The following is a 13,041-nucleotide window of genomic DNA, read 5'->3' on the forward strand; positions in this document are numbered from 1 at the left end:
TGAAAATGTTTTTGCAGAGGAAACTAGATCAAAAACATACTTAAGGTTTTGGGTTTTTACAGTGTTGAATCTGAGCTCAGACTCCGCCAGATAAGATCCTTGATAGCAAAGAGAAACCTCGAGTCAAGTCATCTAAATCGGGTCAAGATCTGCTTCCAGTTGCTTTATTGTAGAACTAGGAGATACAGATGTTAAATGCAGGAACAGATGGACGCAGACAGATGCATCTGTACTTTTCTTAATGAGCTTATTGCATTCTAATCATCTCTCTGGTGGGTCATGTCCGTGACTCTTTGCTTCTTTTCATGTATTTTTGCTTTGACAGACCGTGCCTCTCTATCTTTAGCGTTCTCCCCACTACTGCCTGCGCTGAAGCACGTTTTAGAGGTGTCAGGCTTTATCTCCTGGCCTTTTTTCATGGCTTTGTGTGGCGAGTGAAAGCCTGTCTGAGTCTGTTGGAGAGTCATTATTCGACAGGGGGTGAACAGAGGGGAAGGAGTGGGTGCTGAACGTGCAAGGCAGAGCCCGAGGGTTTGCTTTGACTCATGCCCAACATCACAGCCTTTATATTAATCCATATTTAATTAGACTTTCCTGTACCGCTCCATCCCTCCTTGTTTACCTTTCCTGTGTTGTTTTATGAGAGGGGGAGAAGCTTGTCACATGGGATTACGATTAATTAGTAGGAAGGGGGGGGAAGGTAAAGCCTGAGGACTCCAGGGACGAGGGTGTGTTTCATTCTTCCTTTATGATCTTCTAATCTACCCCCAAACCTCTAAAAAAGCCAACCTGCTTGTTATTTTAACATCACTTTGTTGTGTTTGCAAAGAGAAGTGAGTGGGAAACGCGGCACATTTTAGGCGCTAATAAAGTGACAGAGATGCAGCGACTGATTTGCATTCATCAGGTGCTTCCGGGAACCTTTAGTGGAGAGATGATGTTCGGAAAAGTTGCCGCTCCGTTAGCTTCGTATAAATGTCTTTACCCAGCCTGTCATTGACGGATGTCTCAGGGTGACTGACTTTTCATCAGAGTCATTATTAAAGTGGGTTCTGCTCTGTTGTGGAGCAGCAGAGGCTCACAACTCCATTAAACTCTGAATAAAAAACATCTTTCCCCTTTTTCCCCCTCATTTCTAAAATGAACACTTCAATCAGCGTGTTGCCTTTGGGGAAAGATGGCAGGTGAAGGTCAGCTTAAAATTCAGTTGCATTAATTTGATTTTTTATTAGTCTTTCCCCCGATTTCAGCTGCGAAGAGAAACGCAGCGTTGGCCGGGTGTTGACTTAATGTCACCCATCCATTTTGCTTTCGCTCCAGTTGGCCTTGCAGGAGCCAGGAAAATGGAAGCTCGTTCATCACCGGGTCGCTCTGGCTCCGGGCCGCTCCACAGCACGGCCTGGACTCACTTCCTGGACCGCGCACATGAATGGTTCAGGCTTGCCACTAATGATTACTTCAGGGTGTTCCCACACCTGATAGTCCAGTAGACTTGGTTGATTGGGGATCAAAATTGCAAAATTTGTGAAGTTTTCAACTGTTGGGTTTCTGTTGTTTCAAAGGATCCAAACTAATTGGAAAACCTGTTCCCCTCCTCACCTGTGATGGCGCTGCACCTGGAAAGAAAGAAACGACACAAAAGCCTCAGAAGAAGCCTCTGAACACAACTTTCTCTTCACAAAACGTAAATAAAAATGGAGTAGCATCAAATTTTAGCGGTTGTAGGATTTTGTCTTTGGTAAAAAACAAAACAAAAAGCATGAACCATTTCTTCTGCGAGTTCTTGACTGGCACATTCCTTTTAGCGCTATTGACCCAGAATGCCAAGCGATTTCATCCACTTCCTGCTTTTGGAGCAGTCTCTGGTATGCATGATGTTAGGATATGCATTTGAACCGCATATCGGTTGAGTTCACTTCAACCGGGCCAAGGTTTGTAGGTGAACCAGAGTCCGTTCACATTAGTCTGATTGCACATTCACACCTCGCCAAATGAACTGGATTTTCTAGGTATAAGAACAAGAAGTTGATTAAAGCAAACTAAATAGGGTTGCTGTGAATGCACTCTTACTCTGCTTTAATTTGATTCCAGTTTGTTTGTCTAGAAAGTCCAGTTCATTTGGTGACGTGTGAACGCACAATCAAACTCTGATGTCGACTAAAAAAAAAAAAAACGAACCCTGGTCTGCCTACGAACCTTGGTTTATGTTTGATTGAAGTGAACTCTGGTGCGGTTCAAATGCGCAATGCGAATGACAAGCCCACCGGAGGCTGCTCTGGAAACAGGAAGTGGACTACAGCGCAAGGCATTCTGGATACATACAACCAAAACAAACAGAAGAGTCTAGCGCTAGCGAGAAAAACCACTTGTGGTCTTTCACCAAACACAGAAGAAAAATCCTACAACTGCAAAAATCTGATGCTTGTTTATAGGTTTTCATGTTTTTCCTTCAGTAGTTTTTGTTGCAGTGCCCCCACAGGTCAGGAGGTGAACAGGTTTTTCAAAAGGTTTGGTTCATTTGACACAGTGCAGTGAGAAAGAGAGCCGCAGCAGCTGAAAATGTAGCAAATATCAAGTAAACACCCAAAAGTAATCAATTATTCCATTGATTATTCTGACGATTAATCAATAATTGGATAAAAAAAATTGGCACATGCAACTGATTTTTCATTTAGCGTCTTTGTTTTTTCTATGCAATATTTTAAATTAATTAAAGGATGCAAATAAAAATAAGTTATTCAATTCTATTTTTAGACAAGAAAAGAAAAATTTTTTTCCCTAAATGCCATCATATAGCATTCGTTTTAGTGAAGCCACAGGCAAAGCTAACGCGGTTTCACTGGAGTTTTGGATAAAACATATTTATTGGGGAAAGTGTTTTTATCCTAAGTAGAAAATCGAAATATATTTGTACAGTTTTGACTGAATAACTGCGGTGAATGTTTTTTTTCAGTCTATATACTCCAGATTATGATTAATCGATTACTAAATTAGTTGACAATTAATCGCTTTGAATCCGATTAATCGTTTCATCCCATGTGGATATAGTCGAGCGTTTGACAGATTGACTGACAGCTGTTGTGCCATCTGTATTCTGATGGATATTCAGCTGGATGATCTGTGAGCTCATGCATTTTAAATGCAGCCGTTCATCGTTTTTTCACGTTTATCTCTCTTTTTTTTCTATAAAATGCAGAAAGGGATCCCCATCGGGCAGTTCTGCAAGGACTTCAATGAGAAAACCAAAGAGCTGAAAGAAGGCATCCCACTTCCCATCAAGATCCACGTCAAGGTGCGTTTCTTCAACCCATCTCTGACCCTTCTCTCTTAACACCCATCCCTCCCTCAAATGGGGTTAATCCCACTGCAAGCTGCATAGCATCACTGGAGTGCCTCCATTATTCATACTCCACCACTGAAGTAAGCCTTTCTATTTGCATTCATTAATGAAGCAACAATGCCCAGAGGAGCTTGGAGTCAAGAGGCATTAAACACACGGAGGAGAGGGGACTTACTCAGAAAATGGGTGTTAGTTTGCATTTTACTCCAGCAGATATTGTTTTGACTCGTCATACCTCCTCCTCACTTTGTGTGTTGTTTCAAATCAGGAGTTGTGTCCTGCCAGTCGGCTGAATGTGAGTTATAATGAGATTTGTGCTGAAAAGGGGGGGGGGTGAGCCTAATCCTTTAAAAGGCATGAATTTAGTCTCCGACGCAATATCCAGCAACAGCTCAGCCAGCACAGCAGGGGCTTACACATTAGTGCCATCTGCTGGTGGGAGTTGCTGCTCTGCATGCTGTGTTTATTATAGATGTGTTCGTTTTACTGCTGCATTTCAGCTGCGGCGCGTCAGCGGCTTCCAGCAGATCGCTTTAAAGGACAAATGAGCAGTTTGGGCAGATGGAGCCGAACATTTCTGTGTGTTAAATAAGAAATCTGAAGCCACAGGCAACAGATGGAGATGGCTATGCAAAACTTTATGCCACTCCTCACATTTTCAGCGTGTTTTGTTGAGTTTTATCGAAGAGATAAACTGAAAATGATCTTCATTTATGAATTGTAATGGAAAGGACTCATGATTTTTATTTTTTCACTAATGAGAACCTGTAAAATGTGGCTTTAGGCTGAAGAAAATTATAAAATGACCTAATTTGTAAATGATTGTGCATTTATTGCAATATATTTGAGGGTTGGTTGGTATGGCTGAAAACGCATCACAATAATTTTATACGTAAAAACTACTGATTCATTTATTTATTTCAAATATCCAAAATGCTGCCAAACTGGTGATGTGGACTTAATTTTTTATCCATAGTTTCCACTTGAGCTGTTCTACTTTTCTCCTCTTCAGTCTCTTTCTGTTTAAGCGACAGCAGCATGGCGCTGCATTATGGGCATCGTAGATACAAGAGGTATAGCTCAATTAGTGTCAAAAAGCAAAGATCTGTAGAGATTTGTAGATGTACACCATGGTTCACAATCCATACATGTGTTCCTCAACATTCACATATATGTAAGCAGTTTCTCCAATTTACACTTTTCAAACAAGTAGAAATACAGTGGAGATGCAACTCAGCAAATTTGCAAGTTCACAGATCATCTCGCATAATGATGTAATTTAAAGAAATTACAAGATATTTTGTGGTTTTATTGTGACAAACAGTATAAAGTCCCGGGGGTGTGAATACTTTTTTTGATACACTCCACACTTTCTGGTGATTTTTACCCTTCAGACTGAATTTGAGCTGCTCATCTGTATGCTGTGCTCCAACGTTTCAGCTGGCAATAAAAGATCACTGTGACACATCACAATGCATAAATAAATATTGAATCAACTGCGGCTGTGCCAACAGAGGGAGCTGCATTGTCCTTCTCTCAGTCTGCAGACGGTTTGTTCAGCAGTTGCTCTTCTTCGGTTTAATAAAGACTGAGAAGTTCGAGGTACATTCCTGTTTAAAGACCCTTGTTGCTGTGAGACTGATGAAGATGTAACAGTAGTCATCAGTTAACAGGCGGCTGAGTTCATCACAAATATGAACAAGGTTAACAGATAAATATCACCAGGAGCGGTGACGGTAAATGGATGCCTCTGCATGAGAAACTAGCGTTTTCTTTTTAAGTTGTGAGCAAAAATAATGCTAATACGTTTTTCTTTCAACGAGCCACACTTTCTGGTTATCACTCTTTAATCAATACTTTTCCTGACTTATTTAAAGCTGCTTTGCAGGTTTTCCCACGTACAGAAGCAGAGCAGAAAATATTTAAGCTCCATCAAGGTCATTTCAAATCATCTGAAAGCTGGTGTATAAGGAAGTATCCACTGAAGGATGATGAATAAAGCTGCAGTATGTAACTTTTGTGAAAAAATTTATTTTACAAACTGTTACCATGTCATAACAGTTTGGTATGAGACAGAAAATCTGTGAAAAATGTATCTCCTCTGTCTTCTCCCAGTGCAAACTGCAAACAACCAATCAGAACTGGGAGGCGGGTCTTAGTGTTGTCAATCACCCTCCGTGTGGCGCTGGTGACTCTGCTAAAGCCACCAATCCCAGCGGATAAACGGTTTTCCTGTAATGATAAAATGTTACCAACATTGTCACATTTAGCAATGGGTACATAAGGTTGATTGGCAGCGCTAAGACCCTCCTCTTGGCTCTGATTGATTGGTTTTGGCTGCATTTCTTCAGACGGCAATAATAGCTCAGGGAACAGGTGGAAGAGATCAGTCCTTTCACTGTATCTGTCTCATACTGTAATAAATCTGTAAAAACACATCTTTTAAAACAAAAGGACCTTTAAATTCTGTATCAGAAGTATTTCTTAGAGACATGCCGTTCAGATACTGTTCATCTGCTCTTAAGCCATTTGAGGACTGAGAAAAACAAAAACCACACAATTTTTGCTAAAGCAAAGAGAATTACAATTCCAGCCATATCTTCAGTATCCGTACAGTATTCATTGCAATACAAACCAGTCAGATATGATGTTCATATTTATGTAATATTAAAGAGAATAAATCCACATTCTGTATTTTTTTACTTCCATTTGGGTTTCTGCTGCTCCTGAAAAATACTTAAAAAATAAAGCATAAAATAAATATACGTTTTCTAATGCCTTAAAGATAAGTTGTTTCAAAAACCTCCGGGATGTAACCAATCAGCAGGCACGGTTACCGAGCAACCCCAGCAGAGCTCCACCTGTCTCCTAGCAACCCACTGGAGGGCGTGGCCAAACAGACTAAAATCTCATTATTTGTTCACACAAAACCTAATGTCATGTACCCCTGAGCTTTCCTTATCTGCTCAAGGAAGCATAATAAGTAACATTTGTTAGTGTTGTAATATTAAACAGCGTCTTTACATTAATACAGTGGTTATTAAAACATTTCAGCCAACAACCGAAGCAAACTGATATTAGTCTGGCAAACAACCAGTTTTATTTTAGTAATTGCTGAAACTCGTGACGTAATATAATGTTTGGACAAAACGAGGCAGATACCTTCATCTCCTTTGCTGCGCTATTTTAGTTGCTAAGATATTCAGGAGTATTTCTCACAATTGTTTTTTAAAGATGTTTTAAAAACTCCCGCGCAGAAGCTGTTGCTATTCTTTTATTTATTTTGCCCCTCGTCATTAGACCCCCGGTGAACATGCTTGTTTCATTTTATAAAAATTATTGAAAAACTCCTGGACAAGAAATAACAAGCAACAGCTTCTACCTAGATGGAGAAAAATTCAGTTTCCTCTGCTGAAAGGTCACTGCTGGTAGATAACTCGATGCTGATGACAAATCACCAGCTCCGTCGGGTCGCCTCAGTCCAGCCCACGGTCGGCTGTTTGCTGTTTTATATGAGACAGATAAAAATTGATCCAAAGCAAAGTTTTCACCAGATGATTCATTGATTGGATCAGTGTGTCGGTTTTTGTTTTTACAGCAAGGTGGCAGAGAAAAAAGGGACAGAATAACTCAGTGAGGCTGATGAGATTATTTTTAGTTTGCTCCTGAGGACAACATGGAAAGCAAAAGAGGAAAATAGAAATACAGCCAGTGAGTTTATTACCATTTTATGAGGATGTGGGGTTTTCTGTCGCCTTCAGAGTTAGCTGGGGTGTCTTATCAAATTACCGGGGGATTAAATGAGTGTAAAAGACGCTTTTAGTGGAGATTATTCACACATAACAAGGTCCAAACTCAGTGGTTTGTTTCTGTCTTAAAAGCTTTTCCTGCTGTAAAGAGAACCAGCAAAGATGTGAATAAAAATAAACTGTTCTTCTGAGGATTCATATGAGACCAAAATAATCTAAAGAGGAGCAAACTTAGCATTTTAAATCTTTTAAAACTTGGCAAATTATCCAAGGTTTGGATGGAAACCAGCATCTCTGCAGATCCTTTAATACAGACGCAGTCATGTCAAAAACTTAGTTCTAACTTTGGTGTTTACATTGAAAGTACGGGGAAATCAGTGACCAGGTTTTGGTGATCTGGAGCAGACGCTGCAAATGGGGTTAAAAAATAAATAAAGAAGCAATAACCTTAGATAAGCAACCCAATTAAGAAATGCCATTGCACCAGAAAATACAAAAAAGTCATTAAAAGCTAGGATTTATAAATGGACTGAGGCTTAATATATATACATATATATATATGTTTCACAGAAAATGTAACAACTTTTAAAAATAAAAAATGCAAAGACTCTTAAAAAAAATCTCCAAAGATTATTTGTTTTTTTTGTTTGTTTACTGAAAAATATTTGTGAGAGTTATGAAATATTAGTTTAGCAAGAAACACAAAATATATAATTTTATTTTCTCAAAACAGAATAGAAAAACAGGAAAATGTTAAATAATTATTTTACAAAAAACATTCATCTTTATTTTATTGTTTATTTATAAATATATTTCTATAAAACACAGAGAAAGGAAATATAAAATATTTTCTTTAAATGCAAAAATATGAAGTAAATACAATTTAATAACCTGATGAAAAAGTTCTGGTTTTGGCCTCAGAATTGTGTCAATTTTCAACAATTGTTTAAAACAGATTCAGTTTGAAACAGAAAAACTGTCAACAGACGGGCCGATTTTCAGACTCACAAATGTTAAAGTTATCGTAAATCAATGAAGAGGATTTCTCTCCTTCTTCACCACATCCTGTAAAAACAGAGCGGAGGACACTTCGCCCCCGCAGACAGAATCGCCTGTAGGTTCTGGGCTCCAGATCGCTCCAGCTGGTCTCTCGTTTGGCTCTGCTCCTCGGCTGTTTGGTATTCTTGCCTTGACTCCGGCGATCTTAACCAGTTACTGAGCAGAGGTTGTCATTACACAAGAAATAAAACTGTGCACAAATTAGTCTCCACATATTCACTTGAATTCACTAAGCCATTACAAAACATTATTATCATTTATCGCTAGACAATTTCAGCGAGTACCGGTTCGATTCCAATTTCTGGGGTCACAATTCAGAAACAATTTTTCTATTCAAATGGTGTAAAAATTCTGTTTAAATGATGTGACTGACCAGAGGAAAAGACAGTAAACAAACTGAGAATTTATATAAATCAGTTCAGTAGCAACACTTAGAAGTAGCTCTCGCCTCGTTCCTATCTAACTTATTTTTGAGTTCTCTCTCCACCTCTGTGTAAAACTAAGATAAATATCAGTGGTATACACTGTAGTGCTTACTGCTGAACTAGCAAAATTAGCTTAGCTTCTGTAGCTTTTAACTGCTAGCTAACCCTTACGTGTTTGTCACATATACTTCCTCCACCAGTCACCAGAACCTCGTTATTCAAATGAAGTTTGTACATCCTAAAAAATTCATTTAAATATTGATTGTATGGGTCCATTGAATTCAGGTCATGTTGTACGCACTCTTCGTGTTCAATAGGTAGCTTGTTAACGTTTTCTCACATATTTCCATTATCTGTCTCATTTGGGTTGGTCTCAACAGCAATAATTTTATGTTTTCTTTATGTTTGTCTTGAAGCCACAGTTTATCTATGCTTTGCATAACATTTACCTACCAAGATGGCGGTTCAGTGGCACGGCTACTTCTGGCTCAGACTTGTGGGAACTATCTATTGCTTAAAAATAAATCAATTCTAGTATTTGTAAACTTTCTGCAAAATTCCATTGACATAGAATTAAATTTGTGGTTCTGATGTGTGAAATGTAAATGATTGTGATGAAATGATGAGTTTTTTTATGATGAATTGTTGCTCTGTCTCTGCAGCCTGACAGAACGTATGATCTGAAGATCGGCCAGCCCACCGTCTCTTACTTCCTCAAACAGGCGGCAGGAATCGCTAAAGGTGCCAGCAAGACAGGTGAGAGCGATGTGTCCTCTAACCTGACTGTGGCAGGAATCGCTCCATGTCGTCAGTGTTGAGATGTTTTATTCATGAGAAGAGGGAGCACTGCATCTCACACAGGAAGAAGATTTTTCCTGGATTTCAACCTTTTTGCTCCAAGCTATCTTCAACCTTGTTGCCAAACTCCACAGCTGGGTCTGGTCTCACATCCGCCTCCTACTCACTGTGTTTACTCCTTCAAACATTGTAGGAACGAAACGATTAATTGTGATTAATTGTTTATTGAAACAATCATCAACTAAATCATAACCTTGAGAATACAGACTGAAAAAAGGCAATTTGCTGAAAGAGCAACTCACTCAGAGCAACGATTGAGCCAAAACTATACAAAATATGTACACTTTTTTTCATTTAAGATAAAATAAAAAGAAAAGAAAAGACACCAAGTAGCGTCATCTGATTCAAATTCTGTAAAAATGTCTCTTATTAAGGAAGTTTTGTTATTTAATTATTAATCAGTAAATCCAAAAACTATAATAAACAGTTCTGGAAAGTCAAGCAGAAAGGTTGAGTTTTCTACATGTTGAAATTTGAAGAATTTTTTTAGCTGTAGATACATTATTTGCTACAAATGATCAAGAATAGCTAAAGAAATGCTATGTTCCTGATTTCAGGCAATAAAATGGGCATTCTCCAAATTAGGTGATTTGATTTTTGCATCTTTTAATGGATATATAATATTGTAGAAAAATATGTTGCTGAAGTGTTTCAATTAATTCCATTTTCTTTATCAGATTAACTGATTAATCGTCAGCGTAATCAATGAACTGATTCCTCAAATAAACATTAGTTGTTGCCATAAAACTTTCTCTGACTTGCACAAGCTGACAATTGCTTTCTCTTTTTCTTGTTCTAACTGTGAAGGCCATGAGACGGCGGGTATGGTGTCGGTGAAAGCCGTGTATGAGATCGCGAAGGTCAAAGGTGAAGACGAATGCTTCAAGATAAGGGACACCTCCCTGGAGACAATTGTCAAAACCATCATAGGCTCAGCCCGCTCGCTGGGAATCCAAGTTGTCAACGAGTAAGCTCAGAATCTGTAATCTGAGGACCAGTTCTGTCAGATTATGTTGCTATGACCTCAAATGTCCATTGGAGGTCAGCAGAGAAACTGTAAAATTATTAATACCGGATTTTTGTTTGGTATTTGCTCTTATTGAGCCTAATGCAAATGAAAAACATGTGCAGCAAAGCAGGTTTTTGCAACATTGTAAGTTTCTCAATGTGAAAAGGAAGGATTTTTAATTTGAAATTGGGAAGTCCTTGAGTTTTAAATCACAACTCTGACTTCATTATTAGTTCATTCAGCCATTAACGATCTGAAATTTCTTTAATTGGTCCACAAATTATTAATCTATAAAATAGCTAATTTTCACACAGCAATTTTGTACTTTTAAAATACAATTTATAATAAAAAAGGTAGAATTTTTTTTATTTATCATGTTTGGATTTTGATTTTGTAGAAAATCATGTTTTATTTTTCTGTGGAAATTCACTTCATTATCTGACTAAGTGTTCAAATCTAGGTTCATGTTGTTTTGTTTGAGGTTAAAGGTCATTTTAAATTCAATATACAATGATGAGTTAATTGATCAGACTATTTCTTTCAGTCAAATATTATAAAAATAAATTATTGAACCAACCAGTAATCACCTTAGTAAATAACATAAATATAATTATTAGTTAGTTTTGTTTTATTTTAAGTGTACTAAGCAATTTGCCCTTGAAACTAGACCAAAGATAATTATTTTTGCAGAGAATTGGTTGTAAACAAACTTCCTCTGCACCATTTTCACATAGACAGATATTTATCATTCATGAAGCTCCTCTGTTTATTTTTCTCTTCCTCATTATTCAGAGACATTCTTTTGCCTCCTTAATGAAATGCTTTTCAAGGAATCTGTTGAAACCCGTCAAACCTAACGTCTCGTGCAGCTGCAGCACATTATGATTTATTGCTTGTAACCTCAGAGGATAAATTGGTATTGTTACCTTGTTAATGGTGTATTCATCTGAAGATGATTGGTTCAGTGCTGCTGCAGCAAAGCATTTGTTCTCTGTCTGATCATCCAGTTTTATTAAGATTAAACCACAGCGCGACAGCTTTTTATTGCTCACACTTTTGTGGGTGAGTTGTGGTAAATCTGTGTTTCCTTGATATAATTTAGCTTTATTTTCTGTCCAGTCTTTCAGCAGATGAGTACAAAGTCTTCCTGGAGCAGAGAGAGGAGAAGCTGAAGGCGGACGCTGCTGCTGCAGCTGCAGCGGCCGCAGCCGAGGCCGCAGCAGTGAAAAAGAAATAAGAACCTCCAATAGTTTCCCATATTTGTTTATTTTGACTTTATACATGTACTATATTCGGTTAAAACCTGTTTAATAAAAGTTTTATGTGAACAAGGAGTTACCTGGTTTGTTTTGTCTGGAACAAATACATCAGCTGTGTTTCTGAAAGTATTTATGACTGTAGTTTATTGGTGCTGAAGAGTGGAGAAGATAATTGTTCTGCCTCTGTAGGGTTTGTATCTTTAGTCTCTTTGATGCTATTATCCATTATTAACACTTCTGGAAGCGGTTTGGCTCTAAGACACTTTGTGCAGATGGTTTCCTCCCTATTTCACACATTTTTTCAATCTTTCTGGGATCTGAAAGTTTCAGCACATTAATTATTGGTTAAAGTCTCAAGGATTCCTGATGCAAAGATATTTTTGATATTGTTGAATTTCAGAGGAACTGCTATCGTTCAGCAAATATCTTGTTTCAGCTTCTACCAAAAAAACTAAAGTTTTGTTTAATATGGGGGTGATTTTTGAGGGTACACAAAAGCAATTATTTATAATTATCAGTTCTGGTGTCAATAAACATTTAGCTACAAAAACGCAATGTTTTCTATTGAAAAACATGTTAATTTTAAATTTATTGAGGCTGAATAGCTTACAATCCAAAGAAAGTAGACAAGTCTTGGTCTCTGAAAGCACTGTTAACGATTTTAATATTTGAAGACATGTTACAAGTTCAGCATTTCATGCCAAATTATAATTTGTTCATTACAGTGTCACTTTGGAATTCAAACTTCTGCTTAGGATAAAAATGTAAAATAAAGAATTTATATAAGTATATATAGATATAAATGGCACAACAACCTCAACAGACCAAAGAAAAGTTCTTCACAGATTGAAATTGGTGTTAAATAACATAAGAAATAAAGCAAGAGTTGGCAAAAATAAATACATAAATAATAATAATAGAGTAACAAATAAAGATGATTGATTCCAGTTTCAGTGCAATTACTATTTCCCAATACTGAGGTCAATAAAGTACAACAACTTTGAGGGTTTTTATGAAATTTCCTGGGATGGCAACAAAAGAACTCTTGTTGACCTCCAGCGTTGTACGCATGCGCGCAATATCCCGGATGTATTCAGTATAATGTACTTGGTGCCGTGGAAGGCTGCTGCTAGCACGAACGGCCGTTAAAAGGTATGGACAGATATCACATTTGAAGCTTCCGTTTGTAACTTAAAAAAATACATATAGGCCGACATGTTTTTTTGTTGTTGTTGAAAATGTCACAGTGTTGCGTCGAAATCGAGCCGTATGAGACAGAGAATGAAAACAAATTAGCAGATGTGTTCAAGCTGCCTCGATCTCTCATTGTGACGTAGTTCAC

The 13,041-nt window shown here is 37.8% G+C and overlaps 1 protein-coding gene and 1 long non-coding RNA gene across 8 annotated transcripts in view; both read left to right on the forward strand.

The window, feature by feature from the left end:
• LOC129360348 (39S ribosomal protein L11, mitochondrial-like) overlaps positions 1-11,774 on the forward strand; it is an 83,158-nt gene extending 71,384 nt beyond the window's left edge. For all 3 annotated transcript variants that reach the window (XM_055030520.1, XM_055030519.1, XM_055030518.1), the window contains exons 3-6: positions 3,197-3,292; positions 9,236-9,329; positions 10,239-10,398; positions 11,560-11,774. In XM_055030520.1, coding sequence (XP_054886495.1) covers positions 3,197-3,292; positions 9,236-9,329; positions 10,239-10,398; positions 11,560-11,677 — 468 coding nt within the window. In that variant the 3' untranslated portion in view covers positions 11,678-11,774. The remainder of the gene's footprint in view (positions 1-3,196; positions 3,293-9,235; positions 9,330-10,238; positions 10,399-11,559) is intronic.
• Positions 11,775-12,781: 1,007 nt separating this feature from the next.
• LOC129360351 (uncharacterized) overlaps positions 12,782-13,041 on the forward strand; it is a 32,646-nt gene continuing 32,386 nt past the window's right edge. For all 5 annotated transcript variants that reach the window (XR_008606021.1, XR_008606020.1, XR_008606022.1 and 2 more), the window contains exon 1: positions 12,782-12,851. This is a non-coding gene — a long non-coding RNA (uncharacterized LOC129360351). The remainder of the gene's footprint in view (positions 12,852-13,041) is intronic.

This window comes from Poeciliopsis prolifica, unplaced genomic scaffold (assembly GCF_027474105.1).
Source record: "Poeciliopsis prolifica strain line A6 unplaced genomic scaffold, Auburn_PproV2 SCAFFOLD006, whole genome shotgun sequence".
Lineage (NCBI taxonomy): Eukaryota > Metazoa > Chordata > Actinopteri > Cyprinodontiformes > Poeciliidae > Poeciliopsis > Poeciliopsis prolifica.